This window comes from Staurois parvus, unplaced genomic scaffold, assembly GCF_062004578.1.
Source record: "Staurois parvus isolate SC_StPar_1 unplaced genomic scaffold, SC_StPar_1.0 ptg000343l, whole genome shotgun sequence".
Classification (NCBI taxonomy): domain Eukaryota; kingdom Metazoa; phylum Chordata; class Amphibia; order Anura; family Ranidae; genus Staurois; species Staurois parvus.
The window spans coordinates 1,915,218-1,935,430 of NW_028318139.1; the positions used below are offsets into that span (position 1 = coordinate 1,915,218).

The 20,213-nt window shown below is 44.1% G+C and overlaps 1 protein-coding gene across 2 annotated transcripts in view; it reads right to left on the reverse strand.

Moving 5' to 3' along the window:
* The window catches only part of LOC149456907 (A-type potassium channel modulatory protein KCNIP1), a 451,873-nt gene that overhangs the window by 31,516 nt on the left and 400,144 nt on the right, over positions 1-20,213 (reverse strand). For both annotated transcript variants that reach the window (XM_089684303.1, XM_089684302.1), the window contains one exon: positions 7,640-7,744. In XM_089684303.1, coding sequence (XP_089540429.1) covers positions 7,640-7,744 — 105 coding nt within the window. The remainder of the gene's footprint in view (positions 1-7,639; positions 7,745-20,213) is intronic.

The window sequence follows — 20,213 nt, forward strand, 5'->3', positions numbered from 1 at the left end:
CATTTATTATTTTTTGTTGCAGGAGCCTGTAAAGCATTGCACCAGCAATCAGTAGATCATTGGTGCCACGTAGTTCTCCTGCAGACCTGTTAGTATATCTGCTTGCTTGTACGGGATGTACAGGCAAGCAGATATACTGACAGGAAGAATTAATTAACTACCACGGTGCTAAATAGCACCGTGGTAGTTAATTAAGAACTACAAGCCGACAGACACTAAGGCTATTGGGACTTGTAGTTAATTCAGTCACAGAACTGTTGAATGTGAATGAATGACGCAGCCATTTGGGTGGAGCTCCATGCGGCTGCGCTGATTTAAAAAACTGACAGCTAGTACAGGGAACTTCTCCCCATACTGCTGTCACAGGGAGGGGGGATCAGGCAGTGGCTGCATCATTGGGAACATGTTACATATTCCACCCTAAAAACTGGTGGAACATGTGACATGTTCCCAAAAGTGAATTTATCCTTTAAAGATCTGAACAAAGCATCTGTAGCAATGACAATAGATTACTTAAATACTGAACTAAACTATGAAACTATGAAAACAAGCAAGTACTGTCTTTGGGATTGTCTTTTCTGTCTCATGGCAGTGCGCCTTTAACTTGTCGCCTGGTATCAGTGGAAAAGCAATATTTCAAAGTTGTGGACCCAGTCACAGAATATTGGGGTTTATTTACTAAAACTTGAGAGTGCAAAATCTGTCGACTGGGTTACCGCGGTGAGCGAGGCTCGTCCCTGCTGTTTCAGAGGCTGTCATTGCTGGTGTCGGCTTAGACACCTTTCTTGTGAGTTTACATCTGATGTGTAATAAAGTTTATGGTTTTAAAAAAATTTATTGCATCATCATATCTTTTCTTGATTCCCCGAGTTTTGCCACTATTCATGGAGAGATGATGACCATCTGATTAAAAGGGTTCTCCATCCGTGATGATTGGCTGATTGCAGTGTATTGCTCCCAAACCTTGGATATCTCTACAGATTATCGCTCCCAGAGCGAGTATGCTGATTTATAATTTGATCAGCATATAGCTCTGGTAAGTTTATTCATTTCATTCGGCGGTGGATTTGTTCACGGTGTCATTTGGTTTATACAAGACTTCAGAATTGATTGTCACTTTTATGGTGGTTGGACTTTACATAAGATTTGTGGACATTATTTTGTATTTATTATTTATATATTCTTTGTGGTAATTTGACACTATTAGCGCATTCCTTTACTTATTTATGTTATACACCTGATTTGGGTCAGGTTTGCAGCTTAGTTTTGTTTAATATTTTTGGCGCTTTTCTTATTATTATCACGCCTTTAACTTGTCGCCTGGTATCAGTGAAAAAGCAATATTTCAAAGTTGTGGACTCAGTCACAGAATATTGGGGTTTATTTACTAAAACTTGAGAGTGCAAAATCTGGTGCAACTCTGAATAGAAACCAATCAGCTTTCAGGTTTTTTTTTTGCCAAAGCTTATATGAACAAGCTGATGTTAGAAGCTGATTGGCTACCATGCAGAGCTGCAAAAGTTTTAGTAAATCTACCCCATTGTTTCCTGCAAGAATCTATGTCAAAGACTACACAACAAGATATGTTACAGTCTCTTTTCAAAGATACATTCTTATATGTTCTATTTATATTTGAATCTCCAATAATCTTAAACACAGCAAACAGAAAAATGCCATTAAACCCTGGTTCACACAGAATACGGATTTGAAATGGCGCTCCTTCACTTGAAGTAGCACGATTTCAAAGTCGATGGTCAGTGCGATTTCATCTGAAGCTTGCCTGACATCTGTGCAACTTCATGTACAGATGTCTATGCAAGTCGCACATGAAATCACCAAAAATAGTGCAGGAACCTATTTTGCTGCACCGCAAATTCGGAGTTGCACCGATTTGAATGGTTCTACTGCAGTGGTTCTCAACCTGTGGGTCACGACCCCTTTGGGGGTCGAACGACCCTTTCACAGGGGTCCCCTAAGACCATCAGAAAACACATATTTCCGATGTGTAAAGAGCAGCTACTGAGTAGAAAGCAGCTGCTGTGTTGAAAGCAGGTACTCTGTTAAAAGCAGCTACTGTGTTGAAAGCAGCAGTATTGGAGGTAAAACGACACTCATGAATTATAATTACTTAGTAAATAATTTTATGGTTGGGGGTCACCACAACATGAGGAACTGTATTAAAGGGTCACGGCATTAGGAAGGTTGAGAACCACTGTTCTACTGGCACAAACAGAGTGCAACTTGTCATGCGATTTTGATTGCGATTTCATCAGGTGATCTGGCCAGTAAGTCTGTTGTTTTTCAAAAGAACAAGCTCTCTTTCAGGTGTATCTGTAAGCACCACTGACAGTGGTCAGCTTTTATTCATTCATGTAAAACCTTTATCCAAAAGGAAAAAAAAACCTCTTTGCTGCAACTGCTTATAAAGTATTAGCTGGAGTTTGGCTTCAGTTTGTTAGTGTATTTAAACTGTAGTACACTCCACTCCCCCCAGACTGACAATGCTGCTGTCCAAAATTGCTCCCTGTGGTCCTTCATCCAGAGCGGATGCACTCTAATACAGGAGGTGTGTTACTGGCCAGATCACCAGGTGAAAACAGAGCAGAAAAAAGCCTTAAAAATAGAAAACTAATGCAGCCACCACATCTAATGATTGGTAAGCTGTAATATATAAAATGTTTGGTTTTGGGTTAAGCCAGGCTCAAATCTATCAAATGTGTTGCAGTGCATTTACACACATTTTCATTATTCTTTTGGGTATCACAGAACATAAAGGTGCACAGAAAAGTGGGTATGCCTCATTTTTCAAACAGCAGATAGATCTGAAAAGTCTCAATGAGTAACTCTTTCCCTAATGCCCCGTACACACGATCAGAAAATCGTCCAAAAAATTTTGTGGAACCACTGAACGATTTTCTCTTCACTGATGAGCAGGATGTTTTAACCGATAACGATATTGTGAACGAAAAAATACGGTTGAACAACAGTGAAAAATTTGTCGTTTCGCATACGAACGACTGATTTTCTATGCTGTGGTATGATGGTCGTACGAAAAAAAAAATCTATCAAGCACATGAAATCTATCACGCATGAGCGGAAACAGAAGGTGACCTGGATGTTTATGTCCAAGGAATCTTCGTAAACACAAACGAAAAATGCAAATGTTAAAAACAGATTGGCCTAATGGGATAATGAAACCAGAATTCTGCATATTATATTTTTATGTATCACTATTTATGTATACAGTTAATGTAATAAACTATATTATACTCATTGCTGTTAATTGTTGTATATATCACTCGTTCTGGCCGGAAGGGCGTGGCTACAAGGTCACACGCACACTGCATCACTTCCACTTGTGTGGAAGAAGTCAACACTATGTATTGCCCAACAAAAGTTTTTTTTAGATTGGTTAATGTGAGCCACGATTTCGACCAACGAACGCCTCTCAGTCGTCGGATGACCGATCGGTCGATTTTCTAATTGTGTATTCCCACCTTTAGCCCTGGTTCACACTGAATGCAACTTTGAAATTGCGCTATTTCACTTGAAGAAGCACAATCTCAAAGCCGTAGATCAGTGCAATCTGTATTTCACTGCTGCTTGAGACATTTAACGGAAGTCAATGCAAGTCACAATTAAATCAGAAAAAAGTAGTGTAATTAAATCCTCATAGCTGGGGTCCCCCACTCTATTAATTCAAAAATGTGTTTCCTTAGGATTGGTGACCAAACCTGAACTGCATATTCAAAATGAGGAAAACTCATACAAATGAGCGCAGAGAGGCCACTCCAGGTGGAAACATGTGAACAGTTAATCATGATCTCACCACTGCTGCCTTGTTAATCATATGCATGATGAAGAGAACTGGAAAAAAAGGCGCCGTGGAAAATGCTCTCAGACAAGCACCTTAGTGGAGGTGCATCTTTATTGGGTGAGATAAAGTAGCAAGTATAATAAAATTAACCAGCCTGAAGTGGACAGTGTGATTCCAATGGACGGCCCGTCCGCTCTGAGGGGAGCTGAGATCAAAGAATGCTCCTGTCGGCTTCAAATCACGTGGTGTCAGCGTACCAGCGTCCTGGGTGGTGTCACCATGGCAAACGAAGGCAGTGTCCGGCGTTGGCTTCAGCTGGGAGCATATGTGGGGTTACCAAGACGACATGTTTCGCGCAGTTGCGCTTTGTCAAGTCTCTGGTAACCATGGCCGGCGGCCATTATATAGAAGACCATTAAAGGGAAGGCTGGCTGAGTGTAATTAGCAGGGGATGGGGTGTCAATCAGAGCGGACGGCTCGTCCTGAAGCAATGCTGAATACAAATTTAAAGGTACAGATTGCAAGTTATAAAAAATGATATGTATAAAAACAATAGCATTGGAAAGCATGATATACTTTCATCTTTAGTGAAATAAAGGTAATACAATAACAAAAAAAAAAAAAAAAAAAACACACAAGTTAAAAATGACATCGCTGGTTCATGGAAGCTATGTCAAAAATTGCGTTTACAGTGAGGTAATTATGGGTATATGGGCAAAGAAGGGAGTAGGGAGAAGTGAATGCTAGGCATATGAAAATGACTGTATCAAAGGTATATGAAAATGACTGTATAAAAGGTATGACTAAAAGGAATATAATAAAATCAATCCTGGTATCAAATTAGGTAGCTCATATGTTCATAATTAAATAAATATAATAGATGCGTAATAACATGTATTCGTAATTGAGTGCACAGAATATATACATGGTGACAGTGCAGATTAAAAAACAAGGATTAAAAGAAGACAATACTGTATGTAATAAAAAACACACTGGAGGATCCTAGTTCCGGGGACTAGAAGTCAAACTTGTTAAATAATGCTATGGATTTCAAGATCCTCATTGAGACCATTGGGGGTCATAGAACCTAATTTGTAGATCCAGAACGTCTCTCTCTTACACAAACGGGCTAGTCTTTCATTGTCAGTAAATGTACCCTTTGGAATATGTTCGATTGCTAAGACCTCAAGAAGACTGAAATTATTTTGATGGGATTGCAAAAAGTGCCTAGGGACACTATGCTTATCGCATCCATCTCTTATAAGTCTTCTGTGCTCCCCGATCCCTGTGAGCCACGATTTCGACCAACGAACGCCTCTCAGTCATCGGATGACCGATCGGTCGATTTTCTAATTGTGTATTCCCACCTTTAGCCCTGGTTCACACTGAATGCAACTTTGAAATTGCGCTATTTCACTTGAAGAAGCACAATCTCAAAGCCGTAGATCAGTGCAATCTGTATTTCACTGCTGCTTGAGACATTTAACGGAAGTCAATGCAAGTCACAATTAAATCAGAAAAAAGTAGTGTAATTAAATCCTCATAGCTGGGGTCCCCCACTCTATTAATTCAAAAATGTGTTTCCTTAGGATTGGTGACCAAACCTGAACTGCATATTCAAAATGAGGCTGAACCAGTGTTTTGTAAAGGGGTCAGTAATTATCCCTTGAATGTATGCTCTTTTGAATGCATGACAGTATTTTGATGGTTTTTCTAGCTGCAGCATGGCATTGCATGCTTTTGCCAAAACTAGATATACACTTTGAGCTTCTTTTTTGTTCAACCAGGTTGAGAAAAAAATCACAGATTCCCACATCCACACAATTGATGTGGACACAAATATCTCTCCTGCTGCACTATTCTATTCTGTTGGCTGCAGCAGCTGATCAGTTGTTAGTTTTCCAGCTGGACCATTCAAACAATCAGCTTCTGTTGCACAGAGAAGGGTACACAAGGATCAAAATTTGACCAGTTTCTGCTGAAGCAGCCACATTTTGATGTGTGTACCCAGTCTGTTATCTACAAGCACTCCTAGATCCTTTTATTGATTCTCCCAGGGAGTACCTCTCCTAATGTATATTTTGTGTGTATTCTTGCCATCCAAGTGCATAACTTTACATTTCTCAGTATCAAATCTCATTTGTCATCCAGCTGCCCAACCCCCAATTCTATCAAGGTCTTCCTGTAATGATGCTACATCCTGTGCCAAATTAATTTCCTTACATAAACTTGGTATCATTAACAAACTGAGCTCTCAATTCCAACTGCTATATAATTTTAAAAAAATGTTATTCTTGTTAACAATGAGAAATCATATCATGTATGGTCAACCTAAGAAATTGTCAAAGTTATAGGACATAAAATGATATTAAACCCAAAACCAAAAATATAATATATTGCAGTGTATCAATTATTTGATGTGGTGGGTGCATTAGCCTTCTTTTTTAGGATTTTTTTCACTCTGTTTTCACCTGGTGATCGGGCCAGTAACACAGGGGCTTATTTACTAAAACTGGTGATGTCACTGGGTGGCCCCGCCCCTTACCTATTTAAGAACTCTCAAGCCAGCTCAGAGGCAGACGGCTGGGAACAATCGTCGGGAGCGGAGCCTTTTTTTTCTCTTAATTCTTTTTTCGGGTCGGTGGCAGACATCGTGATTAACATTGGATCTACCGCGGGGGGACATTCATTTTAAATAAAGGACTTGTCCTGTCTTTTTTCACACTACACTTTTTGTTTTTTGTGAGTCGCGGAACCATGTACCCCCATACTCATTTACATGGGGGGGGCTGGGATCTGTGGGCCCCCTTATTAAAGGGGGCTTCCAGATTCCAGTAAGCCCCCTGCCTATAGACCCCCACAACCACAGCCCAGGGATGTGGGGAAGAGGCCCTTGTCCCCATCAACATGGGGACAAGGTGCTTTGGGGGGGAGCCCCCCTGCCCCAAAGCACCCCCCATGTTGAGGACATGTGGCCTGGTATGGTTCAGGAGAGGGGGCTTGCTCGTCCCCCCCCTTTTCTGGCCTGCCAAGCTGCATGCTCAGATAAGGGTCTGGTATGGATTTTGGTGGGGACCCCCACACCATTTCTATTTAAATTTTTGTGTGTGAGTTCCCCTCAAAATCCATACCAGACCAGAAGGGCTTGGACTGGATGGGAGGGGGGACCCCACGCCTTTTTTAAATTATTTTCTTAATTGCTGGCAATTATTTCTTTTACATTCAGCTATCAATGGGGAACCCAGTGACAGCTGAAACATTAACACATGGTTAATGTTAATGTTGCATGACTTGATAAAATTAAACCAATGGTTTAATTGGTTTACAAATTTTTCGCTATACGAAAAGTCCTGCAGAACGAATTAAATTCGTAAACCGAGGTATGCCTGTACTACAAACTGAATCCAAACTCCAGCTCACAATGCAGTTACACAAGCAGTTACAGCAGCAGTCTGTTTCCTGTTGGGTTAAAGGTTTTACATGAATAAATAAAAGCTGATCATTGTAAGCAACCCAAGTGCTTGTCCTGTCCAAAAAACAACAGGCTTATTGGCAGGATCAACAGATGAAAATAGAAGAAACCTACAAAAGAAGATGAATTCATCCACACGATCAAAGAATTGATAAGCTGCGATATATAAATGCTCACTTTTTTAGTTTAATAATAACCAGGGCAATGTTTTCTGCCACACCTTGCTTCATGAAATATTTACAGGACAAGAACACAAGTCCAAAATTCAAAATATTCAAAATTTCTCTTTTCTGAAATCTCTTCCTACAAGTTATAATCTAAAATATTGTTTTTAAGTAATGCAAACTAACCTGAAAAAATAAGTCCACGTGTTGCTTAGGGGCATCATCCTTAAGAACAGGGTATGTATATTTCCCCATCATGTCATATATGGCTTTAATTATATCCATCATTTCCTAAATGAGAAAGGGAACAATTATTTTTTTCTAAATATAAAGGAAAGAAACAGTGCTTGGTGTAAAAACTGTGAGAAAATAAGTGTACATCAGCACTCAAAAACACATAGATAAAACTGTATAATACATCCAAACTTTTTGTGCAATACCTTTAAATTTATAAAACATACATAACACCCTTAAGTGTATAAAAGTTCAACACATCCAATATAATTGTGATCCAGTGATATGAAACCTTCTTCAAAGTCCCCTGTGACTCCACCACGAATATATAAACTGACAGCCTCTTACCAGATGAACAGATATCAGAGGTTCAGAGGTTAGTTCACACACACTGTAAATGCCTTGGGATGATTCGGAAACACACAGCACACCAGCAGATATCAAATGGATTAAGCTGCAGTCAGTACCTCCACTCAGCATGTGTCAAGATTATACAAAAAAAAGCAAGTAACAAACTACATCGTTTAAAACCATTTTTACATTTTATTAGCAATAAGGAGAGGTACTCACATTAAGCAGTAGGTTATATGAGCAAAATAAACAAGCCAGCCACTGCTTAATCCAGTAGCATGATGTTGACAGTACTGGCTCCACCCTGACATGTGTCGACTCAGAAGACGTTCTCAAGGGGCTGGAAAGCTTTGAGGTCTGTTCATCTGGTAAGAGTAGGGTTGCCACCTCACCCCTTTAAAACCGAATACCTATTAAGTACACAGGTTCGGTGGCTGATTAAGGTGGTATTTAAACTCACTTAGTGCCTTGTGTGAATTAACTTCTCAGAACCTGTGTAATTAATATGTGTTCAGTTTTAAAGGAATGAGGTTGCAACAACAGGTGAGACGCTGTCCTTTTATATATTGGTGGTGGAGTCACAGAGGACTTTGAAGGAGTTTTCATATCACTGGATAACTTTGCGCATATGCTGCTGCTGCTTCGCATCCACTTAAAAGTAATACAGATTGCTTGCTCTCAATGTCTTTATGGTAACTTTGCGTGTATGCTGCTGCTTCTGCTTCGCATCCACTTCAAACTAATACAGACTGCCTGCTCTCAATGTCTTTATGGTAACTTTGCATCTATGCTGTGGCTGCTTCACATCCACCTAAAACTGAATACAGACTGACTGCTCTCAATGTCTTTACAGCTTTACAACTTTGCATCTATGTCACTGCTTTCACCATCTGTATCCCTGTTCACATTATTGTGTTGTTTAAATTTGTTCTTTAGTGTCTTACCTAAATTATGGACAAATCCTAATCTTTTCAATCTTGCCCTCTTGGTCCTCTTGCAGGTTAATTATGGTTTGAAAAGTTTGATCTGCTAGCTCTGTGCCTACTATTACCTACTATTACCTCCTGATTGGTTAACGGTCACATCCCATCCACACCCACCACAGTATAAAGCTAGGTCACCTTATGGGGGAGCACATGCTAAGGTGGCATATGTTGGGGTTTCTTCAATAAGTAGAGGTTCTTTCATTAAGTGGCACTTCCATTCTTGCACTTAAGCAATTGCACGAACCAAAACTCTACACTACATCAAACTACTTTGTAACACACCAAACAGACTGAAGGGTGCAGGCCGCAATCCACATAATTTAGTTTCCATTACTCTTCTTCCCAAATCCAGCCTCCCCTTCTCCTATGCCCTTTGGAATACCCGCTCTGTCAGCAACAAACTCACCTCTGCCCATGACTTCTTTGTCACCAACTCTTAAGTCTTTTACTTGCTATTCCTGAAACCTGGCTTCTTGAGTCCTAAACTGCTTCTCCTGCTTCCCTCTGCCATGGTTGCCTTCTCTGGACTCACTCCCCTATCCCCACAGAGCACATTTCAGGTTCGTCACTCTCCATCTCTATCCCTCTCATCATTTGAAGCTCACTGTATATGCCTCTTTTCTCAAATTTCTTTAAGAATTGCTGTGATCTACCAACCCCCTGGACTTGTATCAACTTTCCTTGATGACTTCTCTGCCTGGCTACCCTACGTCCTCTCTTAATAACCTAACTCCCATCTCCTTGCTTCCCTTTTCCTCCAAACTCCTTGAAAGTCTATTCTACAACTGACTGAGTGACCATCTCATTAGGAATAACCTTCTTAATCCCCATCAGTCTGGATTTCACCCTCAACAATCCACAGAAACTGCTCTCCTAAAACTCATAATCTTCTAACAGCTAAAACCAATGGAACTATTCTGAACTGCTACTTCTGGACCTTTCAGCTGCCTTTGATATGGCTGACTACCCCTCCTCAAAAAATGTTACTCCTTTGGTCTCTGTGACTGTATTCTGTGTTCTCATTCTACCTATCCCACTGCACCTTCAGTCTCAGTTACAATTCTACTTCCTCCTCTGCTCTTCTTTTCTCCACTGAGGTCCCCCAAAGTCCTGTTCTTGGACCTCTCCTACTCTCAATCTACACCTCTTCCCTGGGTTAGCTGATAGTCGCCCATGGCTTTCAATATCATTTCTATGCTGATGACACCCAAATCTATCTTTTTACCTCACAACATCAATCTACTCAAGCATCACTAATTTATTAACAGACGTATCAGTCTGGATGTCACACCACTTCCTCAAACTCAATCTATCCGAAACTGAACTCATATTATTTCCTCCCCCATATAACCCTTACCCTGACTTCTCTGTCAAGATCGATTGCACAACTATCAACCTGTCCCTACATGCCAGGGTGCTAGATTTAATCCTGGACTCTCCTTTCAGCCCGACATCCAATCACTGTCCAAAGCTTTTCACCTTCACCTCCACAACATCTCCAAAATATACCCCTTCCTAACCAATGACACCACAAAACTGCTAACTCCCTCTCTGGTTATCTCTCGCCTTGGCTACTGCATCTCCCTCCTCATTGGCTTACCTTTACATAGACTATCCCCCCTTCAGTCCATCATAAACTCTGCTGTCAGACTTATCCACCATACCAACCATTCAGTGTCTGCGAACCCTTTCTACCAATCCCTCCACTGGCTGCCACTCACCCTAAGAATTAAATTGACAATACTAACAACTTGGCCCTATCTGGATAAAGGGCTGCCATAAGGGGGGGGGGGCAGCCCATACACATGTAGGGGGCCTGGTCATCATGAGGGGCCCATACTTGCAAAATGTTTCTAGTAATATGTCCTGCTACAGCTCCGTCCCAGGCTTTGACAGCAGCAGCGCCATTCCTTCTAAATATATACTCTGCTGGGCGGTGTAAGTATTTAGAGGATCTGAATATCCTTTCAATCTCCCCCAGATTTCTCCTTCACACTCACTCTGTGTCCTCCCCCTTTCCCCCCACCCCGATCTCCAGTGCCCTGCGGAGAGGAGCCAGAGCACAGCTACTGCTCACACGGTGCAGAGAGTGAGGTGAGCTGAGCTGTAGTCTGAGGAAAGTTTGTGGTGATAAGATTGTAGCCATTTATGTCAGGACACAGGACCAATTTGTTTGCAGGACATGGGACACTGACAAAGAGAGTCGGAATAGCAAGAGCATGTGTATAAGTGTGGGGGGGAGCTGGCTAAGTTTCCAGTCTCCGCACATAGCTCACACACTAATGTATAAACATCCCCCAATCACTCTGCATGTCTAGATAATGTGAACTTAATTTATTAATATCCCATTTAACCCTATGTTATCCAAACTTTGTACAATTTTACCTGTAAACTCCTCGCATGAATTAAACATTCTATTTACTACAGCAATGATACTTTCACAAGTGAGAAAATGGTTTAATAACTCATCTACTGCTACATTGTGGAGTCAAATAGAATCTATCTACATTCAAGGAGAGAATCTAAGTGCAAGGTTCCTGGGAATACCCCTAGGGATTCCGATCTCCCCCACTCTCCCCGCGCCTATTTTAGCGACAATCTCTGCATGGTGGATCATCATCTGTGCTCCTTGTCCTTCCATGCAAGCAGTGATGCCTAATCTTCCTTTCCATATTTTACTACATTCTACCCCACATATTCCTATACGCCACTTGTCCGCATAGCATACATTCAGGGTTTTTGTAACGACTCCTCTTTTAAATCATTCACGTCTCTTCAACAAGAATTCCACCTACCTCCCCAATTACTTTTCACCTATCTTAGGATATCCCAATACCTATCTAAACAATCCTACCCCTTTTACAAACTTCCTAAACCCTCTTGGAACTATATCTCTCACTCCACTACTGAAACCAAAGTTATTTCACTTTTCTACAATATCTTAAACCAAAAGAAATCATTTACTAAGGTTAAACCACTTCTCCAATGGGAGGATGATCTTACCTACATTTATACTGAGCAACAATGGCTTCACGCATTTCAATCAATTTTCCGAGCCACCTGCTGCTCGACATTTTGGGAATTAACACAAAAAATATCCCTTAGATCAGCGGTTCTCAACCTGGGGGTCGCGACCCCTTTGGGTGTCAGTGCCCCATCATTGGAGGCAAGGAGGTGGAGCTTGGAGAGGAGGAGCCGAGCGGCAGCGCGCGTAGATCTAAGAAGATCGAGGGAGCTGCCGGAGTAAGTGAAGAGGAGAGCGGCCAGAGAAGGAAGACAGCTGACAGGTAAGTGAGAGAGCGAGCCCAGGCTGGAGCAGGGGTCAGCAAGGTAAGTATCATTGGTGTCAGTGGGAGGAATAGTGCCCCATCATTTGTGTCACTAATACCAACGATGGGGCACTATTTCTCCCACCACTGACACCAACGATGGGGCACTATTCCTCCCCCCACTGACACCAACGATGGGGCACTATTCCTCCCCCCACTGACACCAACGATGGGGCACTATTTCTCCCCCCACTGACACCAACGATGGGGCACTATTCCTCCCCCCACTGACACCAACGATGGGGCACTATTCCTCCCCCCACTGACACCAACGATGGGGCACTATTCCTCCCCCCACTGACACCAACGATGGGGCACTATTCCTCCCCCCACTGACACCAACGATGGAGCACTATTCCTCCCCCCACTGACAACAAGAATGGGGCACTATTCCTCCCCCCACCGACACCAACGATGGGACACTATTTCCCCCCCACTGACACCAATGATGGGGCACTATTCCCCCCCCTGACACCAATGATGGGGCACTATTTCCCCCTCCACCACACTGACACCAATGATGGGGCACTATTCCTCCCACTGACACCAATGATGGGGCACTATTCCTCCCACTGACACCAATGATGGGGCACTATTCCCCCCACTGACACCAATGATGGGGCACTATTCCCCCCACTGACACCAATGATGGGGCACTATTCCCCCCACTGACACCAATGATGGGGCACTATTCCCCCCACTGACACCAATGATGGGGCACTATTCCCCCCACTGACACCAATGATGGGGCACTATTCCTCCCACTGACACCAATGATGGGGCTCTATTCCTCCCACTGACACCAATGATGGGGCACTATTCCCCCCACTGACACCAATGATGGGGCACTATTCCTCCCAATGACACCAATGATGGGGCACTATTCCTCCCACTGACACCAATGATGGGGCACTATTTCTCCCACTGACACCAATGATGGGGCACTATTCCCCCCACTGACACCAATGTTGGGGCACTATTCCTCCCACTGACACCAATGATGGGGCACTATTCCTCCCAATGACACCAATGATGGGGCACTATTCCTCCCACTGACACCAATGATGGGGCACTATTCCTCCCACTGACACCAAGGATGGGGCACTATTCCTCCCACTGACACCAACGATGGGGCACTATTCCTCCCACTGACACCAACGATGGGACACTATTCCTCCCACTGACACCAACGATGGGGCACTATTCCTCCCACTGACACCAACGATGGGGCACTATTCCTCCCACTGACACCAACGATGGGGCACTATTCATCCCACTGACATCAGTGATGGGGCACTACTCCTTCCACTGACACCAATGATGTGGCACTAGTCCTCCCACTGCAAAATTACAGTTATGAAGTAGCAACGAAAATAATTTTATGGTTGGGGGTCACCACAACATGAGGAACTGTATTAAGGGGTCGCGGCATTAGAAAGGTTGAGAACCACTGCCTTAGATGGTATCTGACTCCCGTTAAAATGGCACGTTTTAATAACCACGTATCCCCTTTGTGCTGGAGGAACTGCGGGAACCCTGGGAGCTTTAGTCACATCTTCTGGTGTTGTCCGCTCCTAAAAAACCTCTGGTCTATGGTTTTTCAAATTTATCTGCTATTTCATGGTCCTCTGTTCCCCTAAATCCGGATTTAGCGTTACTGAATTTAAATATTGACAGTATTAACCCCCATGCTAAACACTCTGTCACCCACATTCTTTTGGCAGCTAGATTGAGTATCACTAGATCTTGGGAAACTTCTCATCCGCCCACTGCATTTGATACTATCGCATTAGTTCACAGGCATTGTTCTTATGAACTTGCGATGGCCTCTAGCAAAAGTAAAAATAGAGAAGTACTTGCATTCTCAATAAACAGAACGGAGCGAAGTGTTCACGGCTATTTGCATGGTAGCACTATTGTATGAACACTGAATATTTAGATAATAATTTATGTTAACAGAAGATTGTTATTTTGTGTTTACTCATAGCCTCAATTCGCACATACAGGTATGATCAAGTAGGGCGTATTTTTCACATGTAGGGCAACCCAATCATTTCAATGGGCTGTCCTACCCACAATCGTCACAGAAAAAAAGTCCTCATTTCCAAGTGTGCCAAACCAAACCACAGTGTTCTGCAGCACCATGTAGATTGGCATGCTCATTTGCAGATGCGTGGGAGACATCAACAATTAATGGCACTTCTAAACTTCTGCTAAAGGGCAGAGCATTTCTGTGCAAGTTGCAAAAGCATGCGATTTTTGCACGCATTCCCGATATGCATAGATGTGAACTTAAAGTGTCACTAAACTCAGGATCCTGCATTCACTATATCTGGTCAATTATATCAGTAAATATAAACTGCTAAATAACGTTTCTCATCAACAGTTAGAGCAGTCTTGTGACTTCAGCTGAGCACTGGTTAAAGCTTGTAGGAGGAGTTTTCTTTCTGTTCTAGGAGGATGCAAAACCCCTGACCTCTGTCTGGACAGTGCTGATTGGCCCTTTGTTGATCACATGCACCCTCTCAACAAAAAAAAAAAAAACACCTCTCTAGCAATACGCACTAAAATGAGCATGTGAAGAAGGGCTATGGGTTCAGTCTGTCCTATCAGCGTGGACATTTGAACAAGAGGAGGGGTATAGAAGTCAGGATCAAACAACCTTTTTACAGAATAAAGAGGATTAAGACCTTAGGTTCCACAGTGAGCATAACAAGCATGCTTTACTGCATATACAGATTGATTTTACTGTTGTGGGTTTAGTAACACTTTAACCTTCATACTCTGTACAATCAAAAGTAAAAATTCAGTACATATACAGAGTTTAGATCTACATAGGGTTGAATGGAATGGTTATTAATTAACTTCAAATGATCTGGACATACACAGAGTGCTTGGGGGTTGCATATATACTGCCCCCCATCATACACACCACACTCCTCTCCTGTACATACTGCTCACTGTCATACCCTCCACACTTCTCTCCTGCACATACTGCTCACTGTCATACCCTCCACACTTCTCTCCTGTACATACTGCCCACTGTCATGCCTCCACACTCTCCTCCTGTACATACTGCCATACCTCCACACTCTTCCTGTACATACTGCCCACTGTTATGCCCTCCACACTCCTTTCCTGTACATACTGCTCACTGCCATACCCTTCACACGCCTCTCCTGTATATACTGTATGGGACAGTTTCATTTTTATGGAATATTTTTCCACAGTCTCTTTGCTGAATATATGGGGCTGTCTCTTTGCTGGATGTGGTTTTTTCTTCGCTTGATTGGGCCATCTCTTTGCTGAATATACAGGGCTGTCTCTTTGCAGGATTGGACCATCTCTTTGCTGAATATATAGGGCTGTCTGTTTTCTGCTCTTTGGCCAGAATATAATTCCTTACTGTTCAATCTTGAAAGCACTGATGACTCGGAATACATTTTTTATTTTCATATATTAAGTTGTAAGAGTGTTAAAATAAAACTGGGTGCACTGAAGGACTCAATGGGCGGATTTGGTGGGATGACCAGTGGGCGGGCCCTGGGGAATAATGGTGGTCTGGCATGGGAGGGCCCAGGCCTAAAGCTGTGTAAGGGGCCTCACAATGTTTGATGGCTGCCCTGCCCAGCTACATCAGTAATCTAGTCTCAAAATACCAACCATATCATTCTCTATGCTCCTCCCAAGACCTCCTGCACTCTAGCTCCCTTGTAACCTTCTCCCATGCTAACCTTCAGGACTTATGGGAGTGTCTCCCATTCTTTGAAACTCCCTACCGCAATCTGTCCGACTATCTTTTACTCTGTCCTCTTTTAGGCAATCTCTGAAAACCCTTCTCTTCAGAGAAGTCTATCCTGCCTTCACCTAATAACTGTATTTCCACTTTTTCCATCAGCTCATACCCCACAGTTATCACCTTTCGTATCACTTGACCCTCCTTTTTAGATTGTAAGCTCTAACGAGCAGGGCCCTCGGATCCCTCCTGTATTGAATAGTATTGTAACTGTACTGTCTGCCCTCATGTTGTAAAGCTCTGAGCAGGGGCGGACTGACCATTTGGAAATTCGGGCACTGCCTGAGGGCCCAGGGTCAGTAGGGGGCCCCATGAGATGCCCCTGGTACCTTTTTCATAGGCTTTTTTGAGTTTGGGCAAGGACACAGGGGTCCCATGATCCCCTGTTGCCCGGGGGCCCCATGAGTTGTCAGTCCACCCCTGGCTCTGAGCAAACTGTTGGCGCTATATAAATCCTCTATGATAATTATTATTATTATATTATTATACAGTATTTATAAAGCGCCAATAGTTCGCTCAGCGCTGTACATTACAAAGGGAGACAGAACATGTGACAGAACAATACCAATACAATGCAAAACATGAGGGGATCAAGGGCCCTGCTCTTTCGAGCTTACAATCTAGGAGGGAGGGGGTGGTGGCACAGGAGGAGATAGCTGTGGGGGATGGAGTGGTAGGAAGAGTGGAGGAGGGAGGCAAGTTAGCAGGGGGTGGGGTAGGCTTCCCTGAAGAGATGGGTTTTCAGGGTGCGCCTAAAGGAGAGGAGAGTAGGTGATAATCTGATGGGTTGGGGCAGGGAGTTCCAGAGGATGGGTGACACCCTGGAGAAGTCCTGGAGGCGGGCATGGGAGGAGGAGACCAGGGAACTAGAGAGAAGGAGGTCTTGTGAGGAGCGGAGTGTGCGTGCTGGGCGGTACTTGGATATTAGGTCAGTGATGTAGTTCGGGGCAGTATGGTGGACAGCTTTGTACGTCAGCGTTAGGATTTTGAATTTGATCCGTTGCGCAATCGGAAGCCAGTGGAGGGATTGGCAGAGGGGGGTGGCGGAGACAGAGCGGTTGGAAAGGTGAATGAGTCTGGCAGCCGTGTTCAGGATGGACTGAAGAGGGGATAGCCAGCGGCGAGGCAGGCCAGTGAGGAGGGAGTTGCAGTAGTCGAGTCGTGATATGATGAGGGAGTGGATGAGCTGTTTAGTGGTTTCTGGGGTTAGGAACGTGCGGATTTTGGCGATGTTGCGGAGGTGGAGTCTGCACGAGTTTGTTAAAGATTGGACTTGGGGCTGGAAGGATAGGTTGGAGTCCAGAATGACACCCAGTACTCTGGCCTGCAGGGCGGGTTTGATGGTAGCGTTGTTGGATGTGACGGAGAAATCAATGGGGGGTGGTGTCCGGGCTGGGGGGAAGACAAGAAACTCGGTTTTGGAGAGGTTCAATTTAAGGAAGTGGAGCGACATCCAGTCTGATATGTCGCTCAGTAGGTGTGTGATTCGGGCTGAGACCAAGGGGGTGAGGTGGGGGGTTGAGAGATAGATTTGTGTGTCGTCGGCATAGAGGTGGTAGTTGAAGCCGTGAGAGTGTATGAGTTGGCCAAGGGAGGAGGTATAGATGGAGAAGAGAAGGGGCCCGAGGACAGAGCCTTGAGGGACCCCAACAGAGAGGGGGAGTGAGGGGGAGGTGGTAGCATTATAGGCAACGCTGAAAGAGCGTTGTGACAGGTAGGATGAGATCCAGGAGAGAGCAGAATCTCTGAGGCCGAGGGAGTGTAGTTTTTTGAGGAGGAGGGGGTGGTCGACTGTGTCGAAGGCCGCAGAGAGGTCAAGGAGTAGGAGCACTGAATAGTGTCCATTAGCTTTGTCGGTTAGCAGGTCGTTGGAGAGTTTGAGTAAGGCAGTTTCGGTGGAGTGTAGGGGACGGAAGCCGGACTGTAGGGGATCGAGGAGGTTGTTGTCGTTGAGGTGAGAGCATAGGCGGGTGTAGACTAGGCGCTCGAGGAGTTTAGATGTAAATGGGAGCAGGGAGATGGGTCTGAGGTTGTTCGGGTCATTGGGGTCCAGGGAGGGCTTTTTAAGTATGGGGGTGATGTGTGCATGTTTCAGAGGGGAGGGGAAAGTGCCTGAGGAGAGGGAGAGATTGAAGATATGGGTGAGGGAGCGTAGGATGGAGGAGGAGGAAGGTCGTAGGAGTTGTGAGGGGATAGGGTCGAGGGGGCAGGTGGTGAGGCGGGCATCAGAGAGGGTCTTGGAGACTTCCTCGATGGTAGTAAGGTCAAAGGTGTGGAGTGTTGGGGGAGCTTCAGTATGAGGAATGTAGGGTGGGGTGGAAGAGGAGGTCAGAGCAGTGGTGGGGCCGTGGGAGAGGGGTGATGAGGGGGTAGCTGAGTGAGGGTGAAGGGGGTTGGAGAGAGTTTGAGCAGCGACGAAGTCCCTGCGGGTTATGTCGAGGGGGAGGGGGGATAAGGGGGTAGCTGTGTGAGAGGGGACAGGTTGAGAGGGCGTGTGAGTTGCGGCAATGTCCTTGCGAATTGTGTCAATTTTGTTTTTGAAGTGATTGGCAATCTCAAGGGCAGTGAGTGAGGTGCTGGGTGGAGGTGGGGGTGGAGAGAGTAGAGAGTTGAAGGCAGAGAAGAGTCGGCGAGGATTGGAGGAGAGGGCCTTGATGAGGGTCAAGAAGTAGGCCTGTTTGGCAGCATGGAGGGAGGAGGTGTAGGTGCGGAAGGCAGATTTGTAGCGGGAGAAGGCTTGTTTGGATTTGGTTTTGCGCCATAGTCGCTCTAGGGCACGACTTTGTCGTTTGAGGGTTTTGGTGTGATCAGTCTGCCAGGGCTGGAGCGGTCGGGGTCTGGTGTTGCGTGTGGTTAAAGGCGCTAGTGAGTCAAGGGCTGTTGAGAGCGCATTGTTGTAGGCGGTCAAAGCCAAGTCGGGGCAGGACAGGGGGAGGATGCGGTCGTGGAGTTGATCAGCTGCAGAGTGGAGGGAGGCAGGGTTAAGGTTGCGGAGGTTACGGCTGGTAGTAGTGTGACATTTGGAGGGGTAGGCGTTGGAGGACGAGGAGATAGAGAAGGTGATCAGGTTGTGGTCAGAGAGAGGGAAGGGGGTGTTAGTGAGGTTGTGGGGAGCGCATTGGTTGGAGAAGACAAGATCAAGGATATTTCCGTCGGAGTGGGTGGTGGATTGTATGCACTGTGCAAGTGCAAAGGAGGAGGTTAGGTGGAGGAGACGGGCTGTGTCCGGGTTGTCGAGGTTGACAGGGATGTTAAAATCCCCAAGAATTATGGTGGGTAGCTCAGAGGAGAGGAAGAAGGGTAGCCAGGAGGAGAAGTCATCCAGGAAGCGGGGTATGGATCCAGGAGGCCGGTATATCACAGCAATCCAATAATAATATTGGATGTGTCAGATTTTATACACATTTTTGCACTCAAGGCTGTTATGTATGTTTTAATAATTTAAAGGTATTGCACAACACTTTTTGACTTTTAATTATTTAATTATGTAATAGCAAAATTCTTTGCAGTACAAAATGTTTTTGCTTGCCCTGGGAAACCTTATACTCTAAAACCTAAAAAGCTACCCTTTTGATCAATTTTTAGCAAATTTGTGAGACAATCTGACAACTCAAACAAAGGTAAAATGTCTGGGGACTTTTGAGGTGCTATGAGATTAAACCTGATCTACAGCTTTTAATGAAGTTTAAATAGATAGTTTGGACCAGGTTGATCCAAACAAACTACTGCCCTTACTACTAGATGTGCTCACTGTTGGTGCTGTATAGGCTGTATGTAGGCTCAGCTACATACAGTATACAACACTGTGTTCCAGCAGTGGGATGGGATTAATTAAAAGAGAGAACTTAATTGAAAATAAACCCATGTATTATACATGTATAGATCACAAATTGATTGCATAAATATGCATATAGTGTAAATAAAAATGAATATAGTTCATTATGCTTAGGACTGTGATAAATACATATATATAAATTATAATTAGGATTGTAGTACATGCCACCGCCTATAGTGGCAATCATTCTTAATAGTTACAAAAAACTCTAAACTTCAATAGTAAATAA